Genomic DNA, 19667 nt, shown 5'->3' on the forward strand with positions numbered 1-19667 from the left:
CATCTTAAAAGAGTAGCATATCCAAGACATATATAAAAAAACTAGCCAGAATTCTTTCATTCCAAAAACTCTACTACCAATTATTCCAGACAAACAAGAGCATATCCACATCTGAATTTTTCATCTTAAAGCACTTGCACTTGAGCTTGCATTTTTTCCTCCAACATGAGCTGTTGCACTAGATCTTGCACTTCTTTCTTGTGTTGAACCATGGATAGTGGCAGTTGCAGCTGCTTTAGAGATACCTTCTCCAGTTGCAGCGGCTCTTGCTCTAGCTCTTGAACTTGCACTTGCACTAGCACTGGCACTGACACTAGCACTAGCACTGACACTTCCATGTAGATTGTCCATTGCACTGTATTGAGTATTGGGTCCTCTTCTTACCCTTGAATGACAATTTGATGCTCTGGTTGAAGATGCTTGAGGAAAGCTTTCAGCTTTCTGTGTTACCTGCCATAAATTTTAAAAATTATATACATAAATACATGAACACAAGCTCTATTGATAGATACCTGAGGATTTGTATTTGGAACTTGGCTTGCTAGCCTCCTTGGTGCCTGTCTTGGTACTGTAGATGACTGTGTTTCTGGGCCTTCAGTTCTTTGTCCAGCAGCTCCCTATAATTGAAAGTTTGGTCAAAATGTTTGAGAAACATTGTATTGGAATATCTGAATCGATTGTTACCTTGCACATTTTTGATTTTGGATGAACTGGATTTTTACAAGTTGCTCTGTTGTGTCCAAGCTCCAAGCACTTTGAACAAGTATGAGTGAGTCCCTTTCTTGTAGACATGCTACTGCCACCCTCATCTGCTTCTCTTCTTCTCATTCTTTGAGGTCTTCCTTTCTTTCTCTTATATATTGGTGCATTCAATGGTTCACCTTGTGTTTTGCACCAATCAGCTTGTCCAGGCACGGCATGAATCATGTGTGAATAAATCCTCAAATATTCACTCTTGCTATAACATTTATCAACAAAATCCTCCAATTTCTGTCTATTGTCACCGATGGCAGTGCATGCATGAGCACAAGGATACCCACAAAGCTGGAACATACCACATGTACATGTCTTCTTGTTCAAATCAACCACATATTGACTAAGTACACCTTGAGAAGACAAGCACTGGATTTGGAATTCATTTTCCCCACAGTATATTGCAAAAAAATTTCTGGAGAAATTTTTATTCTTATTGATCCTTCTCATTATATTGGGACAAATCTCACCAATATATCTCTCTATTCCAATTTTCTTCTGTTGAATCCTCTTCATCATTTTATTCCTTATGCACTCCAACATTGTTATTATTGGTTTGTCCCTAGCCTCCAAGATCGAGCTATTGAATGATTCACACAAATTGTTCACTACTACATCTGACAAACAAACAGTGGGAAAATGACTTCTAGCCCAATGAATCGGTGGAATATTTTGGAGCCACTCATAAGCTGTCTCATAACTAGAATTTATCTTTGGATCAATTTCAAAAATCTTCTTCATGTGAACATCAAACTCATTTTTATTTGCGGTAGTACCAGCTTTCCAAAACAGACTCTTCAATTCTACTCCCCTGTATTTTTTTTTGAAGTTTTGATACATGTGTCGTAAGCAATACCTATGATGAGAATTAGGCACCAAATCCTTCAAAGCCTCAATAAGACCCTTTTGTCTATCTGAGATAAAAGTCCATATATCCTCTCCCAAACCTCCTATGTCTTCTAGCAACTCACTTAGAAACCAAGTCCAGTTTTCTCGGTTCTCTACTTGTACTATAGCCAATGCAATAGGAACCATGTTGTCATTACCATCCCTACCAACAGCAGCTAATATCTGTCCACCATGTACTGTTTTCAGAAAGCAACCATCAAGTCCAATAATAGGCCTACACCCTGACAAAAAACATCCTTTCATTGCTTGCAAACTGTAATACAACTTATCAAAGGTTGGTGGCTCAAAGTCTTCTTTCTTCCTAATTATAATCTTACTGCCTGGATTATATTTCAACACTGTCTCGCAATAATCTCTAAGTAGCTGGTACTGGACACCATCAATCCCTCTTATCTTCTGAAGAGCAGCCTTCTTTGCCCTTAAAACTTTCCAATAACCAACTTTCACTGCACATTTTCTCAATATTATATTCTGTAGTTGATCGATCATGATATCTGGATTATCTCTTACAATATTTTCAATTCTTCTGCCCAAGTACTTGTAGCTAGCAAATCTATTGGTATGAGTTCTTGCACAAGTGTGAGCTCCTTTGATTGTTTTGATTTGGAATGTTGGACCACCTTGAACCAGTGAAGCATGAATCCTCCAATCACAACCGTGTTTACAAACACCGGTTATCCTACTTTTCTCATTATTTTTCAACACCAACTCATAACCCATTCTAACCATGCAATCTCTAAGAACCTCCCTGAACTCTGTTGCATTCTTGAATTTCATACCAACCACAAGTTTGAAATCTTTCATATTCTGCCCCTCTTTATAAGTTGGATGCTTAGGGCCATCATTATCAGATCCATCAAGACTAATGAGGTCATCTTCCTCACCATCATCACTTGCCCAGTTAGCTGCACTATTTGAATCTTCATTCCTCTTTCTCTTCTCACAAACTTTGCTCTTACCTTTGTTGTCTTTCCTAATCATACTCTCTCTCATCCCTTCTCCTACAACACCTTCTTCAGCAAAAATATCCTCTTCATCACTCCCAAGAACACCTTTCAACATTTCATATGTTGAATCATCATCGGAACTTGACTTCTCAACTCCAACTGAATAGTTTTCATCTGAAGAATCATCAAATTCACTGCCATCACTAATCCCTTCATGAATGTCATTGTAGTGATCATCAAAGTTACATGGCTGTTGATTGGAAGCATTGTCTCCAACATTTTCAGTAGGATTTGGTTCAGATTCAGACAAATTAGGACCAGAGCAATAAAAAGTCTCATGGACTTGCGTATTATCAGCAAGGAATTCATCATCTAAGGTAGCATTCTCAGTAGGTTTAGGGCTAGCTACAGATTCCTTGTGATATTCAATATAACCTACTGGTTTTGAGTGTATAAACTCCACTGCATCAACAACATTACCATCTGGGTCCAGAACCATTTCAGGCAATGGCATTGTCTCCTCAATCCAAATAGTTACCAATTCTAATTTCTTATACCAGTCATACATATCACTGACCTCTTTATTCCCCATAATTTCTATCAGACCCTGTTCTATTACCCAACCAGGAATCCTATAATAAAATCGAACATTCAACTTGTTGCCACCACAGAGCTTATAAAGAGCAAATAAATCCTTCATATTAAACCTATCAAAGTTCACTCTCTTAAACTGGTGTTTTATTCCCCCAACATAAGAAATTTTCGGATGAACACCTTCGAATTTTTTCTTGAACACACCTCCATACCAAACGTCAAAATCGATTGCTAAATCCATGATACTAGAAAGAAGAGCATAAGTACCTGCACCTATCGATGTCTCAATTTCTCTTCAAACCTCCGCTGGTTCAAAATTAGGGTTCGCGAGCATCACCACTCTTCGCATTGTATGTTCCTTCAAGATTTTTGTTGAATACGACAACATATTATTTGTTTATATATGAGGGTATAACAGACATTTGCTAATTGAATTTAATTAAAATAGAGAAAGGGGCAAGTGTGCCAAAGTTTTAAAATCACGAGGAGCAATAAGCCAATTGATTTATCACAGAGGGTTTAAGACAATTAGATCTTTCACAAGGGGTCCGAATGCAATTATCCCTAAAAATGATATATATGGATGTTGTGAATAAAATGGAGGGTTGGCGAAATAGAAAAATTGGTGATGACAGGACAATAGAGAGAGAGAAGCCGAAGGAGTTTGACCCATATTGGATCGGCCATGGCTACCTCCGACCCGGATAAATTGATCGCCAAGGCCGATAAGCTGTGAGATTTTTCGTCCTCTATTATCTGTTTGATTCTCAAATCACTGCCTAAAAATCTTAATTTGCACAAATATAGGACGAAACTCAGTTTAACCAGGTGGACTGCTGATTGGAAGGCTGCAACGGGTTTGTATGAACAGGCAGGTAATTTTTACATTTAGCTGATCTCTAGATTTTTTTAGGGGGGGTGGGGGATGTTAAATTGAAATGTTTTTTTTTTTAAATTGAATTTGATTGTCACATGGCAGCAAACGCATACAGGCTGAAGAAAAAATTTGAGGAAGCCAAAGATGCATTTGAGAAGGCTTCCAAAGGGCAAGAGATGATCAGTTCGTATCCTTTTTTATTTACCTCTCGTTAATAGCATAATCTCATTTAATGATTGGATGTGGTTAATGTGCTTACATGCGACTGTCAAATGTTTAGGAAATATATGTCAATATTCCTTTAGAAAAACAACCATTACCTTAACCCGTGTAGGCCTTGGGATGCTGCAAAACACATGGAATCTGCGGCAGCTCTTGCAAAGGAAGTAGGCAAATGGAATGAAGTGGCAGACTTTTACAGACGTGCATCCGAGTTATACATTGAATGTGGAAGGTCGCAGCCTGCATCAGATGCTCTTGCAAAGGGTGCTCGGTATATCCTAATTATCCAACTTCCTTTTATTTTGAATGTCTTTCAGCAATCTTATTATCTTTGTTGTTTAGTTAAGGATGACAAATTCTGGATTCTGTGATTTGCTATGAGGTTGTGGTGCTATTATTTTACAGTTGTTGGAGGTTAGATTAATGGATCCAAGGATTGATGATCTGATCTTCGTTTTCTTTTGATAACTATCCATCATTTGCATATCTGATCTTTTGTGTGAAACACCTGAAGTTTGCACTTTATATATAAACTATTTTCCCCTATTCCCTGTCCAGTTTTCATATGGCATGCATAAAATGAGTTCAGTGTCTTATGACGGGTGCTTCAAATGTTGTGTTTGGTTAAAGTGCTTTAGAAGATTCGTCGCCCGATGTAGCTGTTCAGCTGTACACTGATTCTAGTGCTATTCTGGAAGAGGATGGGAAGGAACAAATGGCATTTGATTTGTACCGTGCTGCTACAAGTGTTTATATAAAGCTTGAGAAGTAAGTAAGCCTGCTCCTCCTTGTATGTATTAATTAAGTGAACAAACACACAAATCACTTGGAGTTTCTGATTTGCTCACTCCATATAAAAGGAATTGGTGATACTTTTGATGTTATTAATCATGCTGTCTCACTTCTTTAATACTGACCCACATGTACTGGAATAGAGAGAATTTGGCTGGTTGTCTGTCTAAAACTGCTGTAGTTATTGAACATCTAGATGTAAGAAAATTACCTTTAGCCTTTCATGGATGCTGTTGTGAGGCACCTGTTCTTGCCAAACTGAATCAATTTCTTTGAATCCTGGTTATTTTCTTGGTATTGGCTGAATTGCATTTACTTAAGATGGCTTTTCGAATTACAAGTTAACCTATCTTCAATAGTGTGGTAAAAAATCTCCGAGTTCGTAAATTGGGTGATTGACGGGAGGAAGCTGCCAAAAAGAATATCCATCTTGCTATCTAACTTGTAATTTGAGTTCATGGCATCAAGCCAATCCTCTTATTCATGCTGCTCCTCTTTTAATTATTTTCTGTTTCGTGTATGGATCCACAAGATATTTTATTTCTTTCTCTTTTCAGCAAGTGTAAGCTGATTTTATATCATTCTTGTATCACTTACTATAGGTATACAGATGCTGCAACAATTCTTTTGAGATGGGCCTTAGCAGCTGACAAGAGCAATGCTACACATAGCCAATGCAAGGTAAGAATGTTAAAAATTCTATTGAAATTCGCTTTATTTTTAAGAAAACAAGGTTGATATATTTTTTTCATAAGATAAGAAAACAAGGGTGATATTCTTAGCAGAAGAAATCATTTTTTTTCATGGCCTTGGGCGAAAAAGAATTAGTCAGTGGCAAACCAAATTATATCAGTTAATAACAACCTCCCTCTCGGAACTTTATTCTTATTTTGTGCTTTGACTTTTGTGTTGGAATATGTGTTCAGATCAATTAAGAATTGATACCCGGTGCAGCGGAAGTTTAAAAATTTTATTTTTCTATATGGAACGATTCCATATCATGGGTATCAAAACTTTACGATTAAATTATGTGATTAAATTATGTTGCAAGTAAAATAATAATAATCACAATTAATAATATTTTACCTCTTCAAGCAACGGCTTGATTATGGACACCAACAGAATTTAATCTGCTCTTCTTGTATATCCCGGGAACCGATGGCTTCACGATCAATCTCCGGAATAATCTCCGGAATAAGGTCCACGAACAGAAAACAGAAACCCTCTGATTGATTGCACTAGAAATCAATCAGAAGTTTATCGTAAAGAATAAACAGATTTGATCTGTTAATTCGGAATGTAATTTTTCACAAAAATCACAGACCGAATTTTCTCAAAAGAGACAGAGGATTTTTGAAAATCCCTTGAATTATTTTATGTGAATTTCGAAAATTGACTCCGATTGATAAATCGATTTCACCAATGTGCACAGCAACCATTTCTGCACCTTTTAAAGTCAAGATAATTTTTCTGAATTCGAATTCAGTGATTTCCAAAAATGCCCATCCCTATGTCATTTTAAGAAATTCCACTCCCTTTTAGTTAAGAAGTCCAACTTCTCTTTCATTAAATTTAACTCTTTAAATTTAACTATCTCAACGGGGTTTAGTAATCCATTACTTGTGTGACCCTCAATGGTTAAGGGATACAGCTAGCCGTGGGCTCACAACTCCTTGTGACTCGGAACAACAATTTCCGACGCCCAACGAATCATGGTAAGAGCGTCTAGCAACATCGCCCCATGATTCCCTAGGTATCACTGATAGTGCCTGCAAGAACCAGTAGATTTTGGTTAGGGTACAGTACGGTCCCTTCATCCATATATCCCGATCGAATCAACAACCATTGGTGCATCGAGAGTCGTTCGAGATTCGATAACTATGCATTACATCTTGGAGATCAAATAGTGACATCGCATGTGTTAGTAGGAAAACCGAGTAACCTAAAACACATCATGTACTCTGGCCAGAGATTCGTCACACTAATATCTCCTCAGATCGCATAGGATATCCATACTCGCAAGTATGTGGTGAATCCTTGACAACAAAGCATCGACTCCTATATGTGTCGTAACTGTACCCAATCCCGACACCTGATGACCCCAATAGAGTCGGTAAACGAGTCAAAGTACAGTACTAGCATATAGAGTCTCAATGATGTTTCAAGTAGTAAGGACTAATGGTGTACAACCAAAACCGCGGACTTTATCCACTCGATAAGTGATAACCACTTGGAAAGTCCGAATAGGGTAGTTCGATCATTCATCATATGAATATCCATTTGCATGCTTTGAACATCTCCATGTCCATTACCAATGAAACATGGTACTTGACATCACAAATGCTAGTCTCAATCTCGAGCGATCCTTATCCTTATTAGCGGACGGCTCAATTAACTAGGAACTGTTTAGAATATACAGTGACTATAAGATGTGTTTCATAATAGTGATCTCTCTTTATTCACTATCTCATCTTATTTACACTATAATATATTCAAGGTCTTTATCAAAACAACAATAGTATATCACAATATAACAATATGAAGAAAGACAAAGATAATGCCATTAATGAATATAAATTATATTAAACAAAGATTGTTTATACACAGAGTCACAAAAGCCCTTAGCCACAAGTTGGCTAACCGGGCACCCACTCTTTCATTTTGATCCTTGTTGAACATAGAAACATAGTTTCTTTTACTAAACCAGCCTTAAGAATTGACTACCTCTGTTGCTAAAGCTTGGATGGATGATGGCATAATTAGCATATGATATTCTGGGATCTCTATCACAATGCAAACTCAACTTGAGGCACAAATGGAGCGAATTGAGTTGAGAATTAGCCATTTTTGTATCCAAGTTTGAGCTCGAATTTGTTGGCAGACTCAACCAAAATGAAAGAAAAAAAAACCTATTTGAACCTGTTCAATTTGATCTAAATTTGTTTGGTTAGAATAAAATTATTCAGCTCTATTGAGCAAGAGCATATGCTAGAATTCAAGCTTGAGTTAGTTAGTTATGCTAATTTTAATTATTTATAAAGTACTAACTACTATCAAACAAAATAATCTAGACTCGACTTTGGCTTGGAAAGCATTTGAATATGCATGGTTGAAGCTTGTCTCGAAATCAATAATTTCTTATAGGAATTCAATTATATTCCAGTTGATTCGAAAAGCCTGCCTGATGTATCAGTTCATTTGTACGCCGAAACCAATTTATTGTGGTCTAATCAAATTAAAACACAAATTTAATTGCAGATTAAATTTTGAACCTCATCATATAACAAAATATTAATATAACTGTTCTGATGTAGGCTTATCTTAGTGCAATCATTGTATACCTGTATGCTCATGACTTCCAGCAGGCGGAGAAATGTCACAACGATTGTTGCCAGTAAGTTGGGTTTTTTTTTTCATTTAACAGTTTTAGCTTCCTTGTGATTAATTTTCAACTTGTGTCCCTAAAGATCATGCCACCTACTCGTGATTAATTTTCAACTTGTGTGCTAAAGATCATGCAACCTACTCGTGGATAAGTAGGCATCGTTTTTTTTACAAGCAAACTCGTAATTTTATTACTGGGGAATAATATCCTTAATTACAAGATTTACCAACCAAAAAGGAAATTCCCCTTTCGTCCACACGAATGAGGACGGGGAAGAATAGCAAAAAGAAGCAAGCGAATGTGCCACCATATTCGGCGCTCGCATACTGTGACTCAATGATAAGTTGCTGTGTTGGGCCAAAACTTTTTTAATGTCTGCTGCAATATTTCATGGTTGATTTTAGAAACTTGTATGAAAAGAGTTCACTTCACTCACTCTCGGGAAAAAATGGTAAAAAATAATTGATGGACAATCAAAGTGAAGTTTTAGGGCTTGTTTCTAATAAAAAAAAACGTGAAGTTAGGGCCACACCTTGTGAAGTGTGAAACAGTTTATATTTGTATTATTTTGGTCAAATGCCAATATTTCTTTGCTTGCTTCTTTGGTAGAGTTGAAGCCTTCTTGTACAGCGATCAAAACCGTGCCGCTACCAAACTTCTATCTGCTTACACTGATGGCGATGTTGAGGGGATCAAGCTTGCTGCTCAGTCAAGCATTATTTCGAACCTAGACCACGTGGTAATGGTTTGATCCTGTCCAACAATGCTATTAAGAAAAATGTTTTTGTACGATGAAACATGTTATTGGTGAAACAAGTCTTCTAAATGGCGGCTCCCTGGGCGGGAGGTGGTTATCAACCGCGCCTCCTTTGCTTTAGGAGGTTCTGTGGGAGGTAGAAGATTAGCAGGGACGGGCAAAGCGGTTAATCTAGACAAAATTTTAAAAAACCCAAATTTTTAACACACTTATGCACTCTCTTCCAAAACATAATATCCCCACCAGCCCAGTCGCCCACAACCCCCGCCTCGAACCGCCCAGCGCTGCCACTGCGAACCAGCTTATTTATGCATGTTTTCATTTAATTACATATATTACATAAAGAATCATGTATGTTTGTGATTGAATTGCATGATTATATATAATTATGTATACAAAATAATAAAAATATTCAACCGCCTAGGTGGCCTGGGCGGCAACACTGGGTGAAGCATTGGGAAATCGGGTGTCGTGTATTATTTCCCGTAGTCTTAGTTTTAGATTGTTTATATTGAAACCATCGTGGTTAATTTGTTTTGCTTGTCTTACTAAATTGAGATTTTACTTTTCCGCAGATAGTTCGGATTGCAAGGAAACTGCCCACAGGTGATGTTAATGGATTGAAGAGGAGTACGACGGACGAACAGGATGAGCCACTGGATGAAGATGATCTTACTTAACCCTTCCATCGATTCCACAAATCAGATGGATTGAACTTAAACTATATTTGCTCGGTTTTTCTGTGATGAAGTCGTCCGAAGTTCGTGTTCATGTTTGTATAATTTTCACAAGCGAGAGTAATGTTTAGACTTAATCCATCTGCCTTGTATGCGTGGAAGCGCACCAATTATAAATGTGAATTACATCTTTTCCCAGGAAAACTAATGAGAAATGAACCTCATGTTTCGTTTTGCTCCATACAGCTGATATGTTACATGTATCTCCTGTCCTCTTCTCATTTGTTCGAAGGATATCCAAAAATATTCGTTTGATAAAGCGGGAAGCTATGAACTGAAATCAAATTCATATCCATTTTCGATCTTCTACACAGCGCATTTTCCCAAACTCGTGTTAGTTGTTGGTACAAAACATTAGACATGTTAGAGAAGATCACAAAGCAATCAACCACCATTTTATCAGCCACCAACTGCATCGTATTCAATCTTGACAATAACTGACAGAGGAATGTTTAGTACACGACCCTGAGTAGCACCAAATAGTCCAATTCTTCCATAGCTTGCAAATGAGCTATTCATAGTCGCGTTAAATGCTACACTCAATACCTGTTTCTCTCCAGTTGCAATAAAGAACTGAGTTGGCGTCACCTTAACGGAAACTCCATAAGGTGCACTCCAACCAACTCTGTACGTTTCGTTTCTATCAACATTAGTTACGGTTCGTTGAACGACAGCAGATTTGTTCAGCTTTGATATGGTGATGGAAGGCAAGTTTAAGTTTGCGGCAGTGATTGTAGAAACCCCACAGCTTTCACCTGTGTAGTTCAGGACTACTGGAGATGAACCGTTTATGCCACACAGGAAAGATATGTAATCTTCATAACCTAAGAGAATCAGCTAGTAAGATTCCAAACTGATGTAATGTATTGCAGTAACAAGATGCAAAACTTTGCCTATATATGAATAAAATCAAGATTAAGCAAGCTCTCAGGTACACTCATAGCAAATGATGATGACATGGACACATGCTGGCAGTGTGTCACAATTGTACTGACAGTTCTAGCAAATTTTTTACACTCTACAAATTCCAAATGCCATGTTATTGTTTTTACCGATACACGAGACAATTGTTATTACCAATACACATGCACGCTGGATACAAATGCATTTTTTGGTGGTGTTCACATGTTCATTATAATAACAGCTAAACTTCCAATGGTGGTGAAAAGGATTTAGGAATAAATAAGAAGACTTACTTGAATAAAAAACAAGACCAGGATCCAATGCAGCAGTAGCATTAACAAAACCACTCCCCATATCAAAGGGAGTTGCAGGAAATAGGTTCAAATCTGGGTTAGCATAAGCATGCTGAGCCATTATAGGCCCACCATTTCTATCTAAAAGAGAAGCTGTGGTTGAAAGTGCAGATCCAATGGCTGAAGGCGTGAAAAAGGGAAACCGCTGCTTGATCAGGGCTGAAAGTCCCGCGACATGAGGAGCTGCCATGCTTGTCCCAGACATCATAGCAAAGCTCTCACCTAGAAATTTTCATTGTCAATTCCTATCCACTTGTTTAAAGGAGGTTAATATTTGATTGAAAGACTGCTCGTCTCTTTAAACAAGTACCCATAAATTCCATGGAATCAATCCCAAGGGAACTCCAAGCAGCCCATATGGAATTTCCAGGCGCAACAATGTTTGGCTTTAGTATGTCAGCATTATCAAGGAGACTGTCTTCTGGGTCCGGTCCTCTAGCAGAGTAATACATAATCTTTGGAGCAGAAAGGCTAAAGTTGGCTTCTATTCCACCTATACTTGCAACTCCCCCAAATTTAATAATTTTTTTTGTAGCTTCATCCTTCACCAAAGAAGAATTATAGTACTGTAGAAAGACCTGCCAAATTGAAATGACCTTGAGTCACCGTTTCATGAAACCTCTTTCATCACGAGAGCTCCTATGTTAGTACAAAAAAATGCTTAAACTCACAATAATGCGTACTCACTTTGGAATCATCTGGAGATGGAATCACAATGCCGGGAATGCTCATTGGAATTGGATTGAGCTGAAATCCGATCACATAAGGATCCATGTAGAACACAACACCAGCTGCACCCAAGGTTTTGGCAGTTTCTAATGCCTGTTTGATGGTTGATAGCCCAAGTACAAAACGAATAGAGTAGCTACATATCAAGATGTTCCCTTGGACAACACCTCGCTTAAAATTTCTGGAATCTTGGCATTCGGTAACATACATATCATTAACAGCTGCTGTGTCGTTCAAAGCATGGATGGCAGAAACCAGCGTATACATAGAACCATTTACGGTTCCAGCTGGGAAATAAAACAATTCAAAGTGTAAATGTATTGGATGTTCTTGTTAATAATATTTCTAAAAACTATAAGATGATAAAACGAGAAAGATAAGGCCTACAATTAGTTACATGATACGAGGCAGATAACTGAAAGATGAATCATATACTTGTTCATTTGAAAAGTTGAACCCACATATCAGAGCAACATAATTTCAGGGTTAGAATTTTTTGCAAAAGAATTACAGCTAATCCAGCATTAGTTTGGCGTCGACAAATGAAACAAGTACCCCGACGCAAATTGGCTCCGTTTTTTAAATTTTAACGATATAAATTGGCCACACAAAAAGGAGTAGAATAAACGTAAACATATCCGACTTACGAGCAAGTCCAACTCCAGGAATCGTGATGTTGTTTCCCAAAACTACAGAGTTGCCGTATACCCTATCATGGGCTGCAGCACCTACAGTGAAGATCCATGGGCTAAAAGAAGCAACGCTCTTAGGAGATGGTCCAGTATTTCCTGCTGCCTGGACTACAAAGATACCAGCCTTGACAGCTGACAATAAGGCCATGTCTATAGGATTAAAGAAAGTGGCAAGGCCAGGAGGACGCCTGTTAGGGGTTATAGACAAGCTTATTATATCCACTCCATCCACAGCCGCCTAAACACAAGAAGTATGAACCTTTAGCACAATGCAAGTAGCTAAATACCCATCGTTTCATGGAGGTGGATAGATGCTATGGATAAAGAGGAAGAGAACAAAAATAAAAGAAAACAGAGAACTTCACACTTTATCCTGTCATGGAAGCCCGTACTCTTTTCTCAAATTAAAATGGTTTAAACTTTAAATTTTTTACAACATAGATCGCTATATAGGACTTGCAAATTAAGAACAAGGTAGAGGCCAGAGGTACTGGATGCGGAAAGAAGCTGAAACAATTGGGACCAAGTGAAAACTTAATCAGCATTACTCAAACTTGTCACGGGTACCTGATCTATGGCAGCAACCACATCTGCAGCAAAGCCTCCAAAGCTCTTGTATAGTGCCTTATAAACAGCAATGCTATAAAATACTGTTAATGGTTGATAGCATAACATAGCAAATATATAGAGAGAGAGAATTTGGAATTGAGAATCAGCTAAATAACACAAAAAGCCAATAGTAGGTTTTTAGTGTCAAAGCTCTAGAAATGTAAAGAAAATCATTTCAAAGATTCCTTACTGTGAACGAGGAGCCATGCCACTGGCATTTCCAAAGTGATGCCCAGCCACTACAACTTCAATCCCATAGTTTCCTGCTGCAATAGCAGCTGTATGTCTGTAAGAAACAACATCATGTAAATGCTAATGAAAAGAATTAAAAGTCAAGAAACATCTACGGACATCTTCTCAGGAAGAACCACATCAATTGTATGATTTGAAATTATATTTTGAAGCCTATTTCCTTTCAAGAGGGCAAGACTTACGTCCCATGGCCGTCACCATCAGATGGGGATGCATAGTCCTGTGTGGCATTAAATATCCCTCTGGTAATGGCAGAGGCTGCAAAATGACGAGCACCAACGAGCTTTCTGTTGCAGGATCCAGATGGAAAGTCTTGTGTGACTTCACAAATTCCAGAAAAATGTTTAGGAACTGGATATGGCTTCATAGGCGTATTATCAGAGAAGCTGGGGTGTGTGGGATCGATTCCAGTATCAATAAATCCAATCACAAGTCCTTCCCCCGCCATTTCAAAACCACCTTCTTGCGCCCATGCTCCTTGAGGTAGACCAAGAAATTGAGGTGTATGTGTAGTGGCAGTTCTGACTGAGAAATCCAAAACCACGTTTGATACCTCTTGACTCCTCGAAAGCTTGTCAGCCTTGAAAAACAGTATTTAAATGCACATGAAAATTAGAAGAAAATGTGAAAAAAATTCAAAGAATTGATTGTGCTTCTGACATGCAAAACCACTTAGTTGCATTTATTTCCGAAATCATTTGACCATAGAAGCGGTATTAGTTTGATGTCAATGATGACTAACCTGCTGTGGCGTGACAAGAACAGCAAATCCATTGATTACATAGTGATAGCTGTACACCTTAAGATACTTTTCACCCTTTAGTATCCTTCTCAGTAGAGAATCGTGTGCACCGGATATGTATGACCCATTGTTCCAATCCTTTCTTGGTTTATTGCTGATTTCAGCAAAATATAGATTATTTTACCAACATTATCTCGTATCAGTTAACAGCAATAGCACCAAGATAAATGGCAACTATGTGATTCCTGCCAGACTAACTTTAGCGGGCTGAGGCAACATGCAGATACTAATCGACATGACAAACCAAGGAATGTTCATAATTCGCCACCCAATTGTATGTCTCTATTTGTTTTCTTGAATCGTATATTGCTTTTATTCATAAGTTTCCACATAATCAATTAACTAAAATGTTCCAACAATCACACGAAAATGAACAAAAAGTTGTTAATCTGTTTCATCCATCAAAAAGGCCAAGAAAATGAAATTCATAAAGTACAGGAAATGGGAACAAATACGGAAAAATACAAGGCCGAGACAAAAGTAAAAAAAGTTTCAAACAAGAAATTAACTGCTGGTTAATATGGTGAGGTGGTTATAAAGAAATAGAAAAAACTGCACCTTGGTTTATGAAATCTACTAATTCCATCAGAATCATTGTGTTTACTTTGGTGACGCTGCTTAACTCGAAGCTGGCCGTAGTCATGAGAGGTGGGCGCGTGTTTCAGAGTGACAATATATACAGCAGTAATTGCACCTCCATCATTATCCTGAGCATAATTGCAGCTTGCAAATATTCCTAAACATAGCATGACTAGTAAGAACCCACCCCCATCCATTTTGGAGAAATTAAGGATAAGGCTTTCTTTGAGAAGTTCTCTTAGAACTAGGTACAACCATTTTCTGGTAACTCAGCAAGTGAGAAAGCCTTCGCACTAACCACACTTAGTTGTAAAGAGAAACTGCAAACCCACCCCCAATTAACTTTCCACCTTGCTTGCCATAAATAAAGTTCATTCCTTTTTCGCACAAATTTGTTAATGTGAGAGAGGGAATAATACCCAACTTTTTTGGGCGGCGTGTTCAAAGGTTTGGTTGTATTTTTTTTTTTTTTTAGTCTCATACTCTCATTCATTCAACTCCAGAGAGAGAGTTGTAATAAAAACAAGAGTGTGGACTGTGGTAACGTTCCAATTCTTTTTCCTCACTTTCCTTTTCCTTTGATCAAGTCAAGTCCTTCAAAGTTTGAACCTTTTTTCTGTAAGTTAGGTATGACATTTGTTTTGGCTTTTTTCCCAAAAAATTTGTATTTGCTATATTGTTTCTTATTTAACAATTTTAAATGAAAGACAATTTTTTAATTAAAAAGGAAAAACTAGAGGAGGTGGGATTTTTTCTATAAAATAGATAACGTCTCACTCACTGTCTCTTATCTTCTCAACTCAACAATGACATCATCGTTTTCCATCTCTCACTACACTAATTTGAACTTAATCGCACATCCACTACGAAAGAAAAAAGGATTCAATGCGCTTCCCATGGCCATTCGCTCCTACGACTCCACTCCTCTCCTCCACGCCGCCAAACATACCGTAATTCACTGCCGCTTTATTATTATTGATTGTACAACTCATATGTTCAAGAATTAACACGAATGAGGCTTCTAATTCATAACCCAGGCATAACATTCCCCTCTAATGCACAATCTTTTCCTGTTCAAGATTCAAGACTTATAAATTTGATTTTGCTTGCTACTGCCTACTGGTTTTGTTATAAGGTGGATTCCTATGTGGAGAGTGGAATGGTCATAGCGCTGGGGTCTGGTCGCGCTTCTGGTTTTGCCATTCAATACTTGGGGCAAAAAATTGTATCTGGTGCCCTTAAAGATATAGTTGGAGTTCCTACGTAAGTCTGGCTAATACACTTATATGTGACAGTATCTTGTTAAATTTATTACTAAATCATCTGAGTGAGATTCATCATGATACATGCCGGGGCCAGATCGAGCATGTGGTCAAGGGATACCCTTGAACAAAAAGAATTGAATTCTCATTTCTTACTCTTTTTTTTTTTTTCTTTTCTTTTCTTTTTTTTTGAACATGTGCACTTCGATTTTAATGTCCATTTACAAGTGATATTTTTATTAGAGATTGATGCGTGTGTGTTGAAAAGGAGGTTTGGTGCATTCACTCATTTCTTTCTGAGTTACATTATAGAACTGAATACATGTGTGATCACTATGCCCGTAAGGCAAATGTTGCATCGTAACAGTATCCTACCCAATATTGCACTAACTTGCAATTCACGTGATCGGTCACACGAGGTTGGGCCTAATGTTAATTATAGAATCAAGAGTGAATTGTTGTGTAAAAAGCTATAACTAATAGTCATGAAAACCGGCTAAACACGGCTTTTTGATCATTGTGTCAGCATTGATGAATTAGAATAGGAAGTAGATATCTTTATGCACTGAGAACAAAAAATTTCAACGAGTATTGAATTTTGAAATATGAGTGAATTTTGTGTAATGTGTTAATTACTTGTTTTCCACTGCGAAAAGAATTTAATCTCTCTTTAGTCGAAATCATTATCTTTGTCATTTTATCAAAAAGTTTTGTTAGTTGTGAGCAATAATATCATCTCAATATGCTGTTAGTCATCAGTTTATCATACAACTTCTGTTACGAATAACCATCAAAAGTGTGATGCAGATCTATTAGCAGCGCAAGTGAAGCAGCAAAAGCTGGAGTCCCTTTAGATCAATACAGAGATAGCTCTAAAGTGCGCAAATCTTTTTTTTCCCCCCAAATTGTGTCATTATGTGGTTGAAATATTGTTGGGAGACAATTTGAACTAATATCATTCGATCTGCGAGAAGAATAGTTCTCTATTCATTCAAATTGGTGGTAGTAAAATTGGCATTGCTCTTCTCCCTTCAGATCATAGTAAAATTGGCGTGCAATCATGTTTCGGATGCTAGAAAGCATTATCTCTAGTTACATGGAACTGCATCATGATGTAATCCTGTGCGAGTAGGTCAGCATAAAATTTTTTTGATGGGTGATTAACCAAATTTCCCTCCATATCTAGATTGATTTAGCATTTGATGATGCTGATGTTATAGAAGAAGAAACACTTGCTGCAGTCATTGGCCGTCAAAAGATGCAGGGTGGTGAGTCAATACTCGAACAAAAGGTTAGTGAAAAACTCATCTTCTAAATGCCATTTTTAGTGCAACAGAGATAAATAGCATGTAGATTTTGATCTTGGACATTACTACTGCAAATTATAATGTAATTCTTTATTGATATCTAATTCTGAGATCAATTTCTGCATGCTTTTCGTATGCCACGTTTGGTCTTAGCTTCTTTATTGCATGTATCCATTTCATGGTGGATTTTCTTGTTCAGATACACTGGTTACTTCTGCTTTGCAGACGATATTGGAAGCAGCCAGGAAACTTGTACTCATTGTTACGGGCAAGCAGTATAGAGGTGGTGTGGATGGATCAATTCCGGTCATGATTAAAGCTGTAAGGTCAAATGCTATTTATTGTGCGTCTCTGTAATAATATTTTTGTTGCCTGTAACATTTTTAAATATTATTTCAGATCAATTGGATGGATATTGCTGAAGAAATTGATGACCTGTTCCTCGGTGATGCTGAGGTATTCTCTGTAAATTTGGATCCACCTTTACCATTAGATCTAGAAGCATCCCATGTAATAATAGGAGCTTGAGCGGTTGTGAGTGGTGTATTATTTTAGTTAAACTCGACCTTTGAATCTCTACCATTATATTCCTTTTTATGTCAAGGTATGGAGGAGATCATCCATTGGGCTTGTGGACCCATTAGGAGGTGATTTTCCACTCATCACTAAAGAAGGGCATAATGTTCTGGATGTAATATTTACATCTCCAATTCTAAATCTTGGTAATGTTCCTGCATCCTTCCGTGCAAATTTCTTTCCCTCTTTTATACTTGAATCAGAATTTTGTTGTGGCACAATTGATATTCTTTCAGCTGATGTAGCTGACAGTCTTGATCAAATTGATGGCGTTGTCGAGCATGGTGTCATTGCCAGGATCCCGTGAGTTTCTTATTACCTCGTTTACTACATAATACACACACATACATGCAGGTAGATATGGTGATCTTTGATCGGTTATGTTTTATAAGAAGTTTGTTGACGCTTCTTTGCCATCTTGTCAGAAATTGCAATTTAAGTCGATAGTATCCTTTTTAGATGCAGTTTTATATTAAATAGAGTGATTAGCAGTTCTTTGTGAGGAAAGGTGCTATATACACCTTACTGGTCAGATAAAACTCGTCTCTCCCAATTCATCACTTTTTAGGTCAAGGTTTCTTTGTGGGACGTGGCCCAGACTATTGAATACTGATCCAACGAACTAAGTTACAAAAGACTCCACACCCTTGGAGATTTGAAAATTTTTCTATCAGCAATATTGTGTGTTGGTGAAATGGCAGGTGCACAGTAGTAATAGCCTCAGAAGATGGACTGCTCACTGTTGATAATACTCTTGGACTCGAAGGGAGCAAAATTTGATCTCCTAGCGCGGATAGCTGGTGGCTTTGTATCAATTATCATCTCATAATTTTTTTTACCGATCTTACACTTGGAAAGACAAATATCCTTTTTTTTTTAATTTTGGTAAATTGGGAGTAAATATATTACCAAACTCCTCAAATTTTGTTTTATGATAGGCATATATATGTTGCTCGCTTTAAACGAGGAGAAGGTCGAAGATGATGTGACAGCATGACCCTGTCGTCGATACTAATGTTATAGACAACAACGAGTGACGAGTGTAGACTAGAGTCTAATTTTCTCTTGTGATATTTTTTTTCCTTGTTTTGCTTACTTGGGGAATCAGCTCTTACTAGTTGTAAACTAGTTATTCAATGTATTTTATTTTTGGAGCCATTGTAGTTGTTACCCCGAGAAAATATTTCAACCCGAGCCCATCTATAATAGGTCTATCCGATTTGGCCCAACATGTCAAGGTCCAGCCCAGTTTGGGCTATGTTGGACTTTGATCAAGGCTGGTCATTATGGGCAGACCTGGGCTGTTTCTAATGGGCCGCATGTATCCTTTTCTAGTTCAAGTAGGACTCTGATATATATCTAGTAAGCTTGGATCTTTTCAAATATTCACAAGATAACACTAGATTTACACTATAGTATAGTTAAAATTACAATAGGTTTACACTGTAGTGTGACTAAATTTACACAACGACAACACTATAATATAACTAAAATAACAATAAATTTACCCTATAGTATTACTAAAATTACACTAGGATTACACTATATTATAACTAAATTTACACTACAATAACACTATAGTATAACTAAAATAACACTAGCATTACACTATAGTATAACTAAAATTACA

The 19667-nt window shown here is 37.4% G+C and overlaps 3 protein-coding genes across 5 annotated transcripts; 2 read left to right on the forward strand and 1 right to left on the reverse strand.

Annotated features, from left to right (window-relative positions):
* Positions 1–3795: 3795 nt before the first annotated feature.
* LOC140870780 (gamma-soluble NSF attachment protein) lies at positions 3796–10158 on the forward strand. Its single transcript, XM_073273178.1, has 9 exons — positions 3796–3935; positions 4011–4078; positions 4183–4267; positions 4415–4573; positions 4933–5070; positions 5697–5775; positions 8409–8488; positions 9089–9218; positions 9812–10158. The coding sequence occupies exons 1-9, from the start codon at positions 3889–3891 to the stop codon at positions 9914–9916; spliced, it is 891 nt and encodes a 296-aa protein (XP_073129279.1). The 5' UTR covers positions 3796–3888; the 3' UTR covers positions 9917–10158.
* A 135-nt stretch (positions 10159–10293) lies between these two features.
* LOC140870779 (subtilisin-like protease SBT2.2) lies at positions 10294–15382 on the reverse strand. The gene is made up of 10 exons (XM_073273177.1): positions 14872–15382; positions 14254–14407; positions 13694–14091; positions 13450–13545; positions 13218–13290; positions 12606–12888; positions 11917–12245; positions 11540–11807; positions 11170–11451; positions 10294–10797 (listed from the first exon to the last, which is right to left on the reverse strand). Exons 1-10 carry the CDS (start codon positions 15087–15089, stop codon positions 10373–10375), a joined length of 2526 nt encoding a protein of 841 aa, XP_073129278.1. The 5' UTR covers positions 15090–15382; the 3' UTR covers positions 10294–10372.
* Positions 15383–15704: 322 nt separating this feature from the next.
* Positions 15705–19240, forward strand: LOC140870784 (probable ribose-5-phosphate isomerase 4, chloroplastic). Of its 3 annotated transcripts, none has more exons than XM_073273184.1 (9): positions 15705–15842; positions 16028–16155; positions 16962–17031; positions 17341–17445; positions 17687–17782; positions 17861–17917; positions 18066–18183; positions 18283–18340; positions 18739–19240. In XM_073273184.1, the coding sequence occupies exons 1-9, from the start codon at positions 15789–15791 to the stop codon at positions 18815–18817; spliced, it is 765 nt and encodes a 254-aa protein (XP_073129285.1). In that variant the 5' UTR covers positions 15705–15788; the 3' UTR covers positions 18818–19240. The 3 variants fall into 3 exon arrangements, with proteins under 3 accessions (XP_073129285.1, XP_073129284.1, XP_073129283.1); XM_073273183.1 differs by having other exon boundaries at positions 18274–18340; positions 18739–19238; XM_073273182.1 differs by having other exon boundaries at positions 18066–18340.
* The last annotated feature ends 427 nt before the right edge of the window (positions 19241–19667 follow it).

Source organism: Henckelia pumila, unplaced genomic scaffold (genome assembly GCF_033568475.1).
Source record: "Henckelia pumila isolate YLH828 unplaced genomic scaffold, ASM3356847v2 CTG_254, whole genome shotgun sequence".
NCBI lineage: Eukaryota > Viridiplantae > Streptophyta > Magnoliopsida > Lamiales > Gesneriaceae > Henckelia > Henckelia pumila.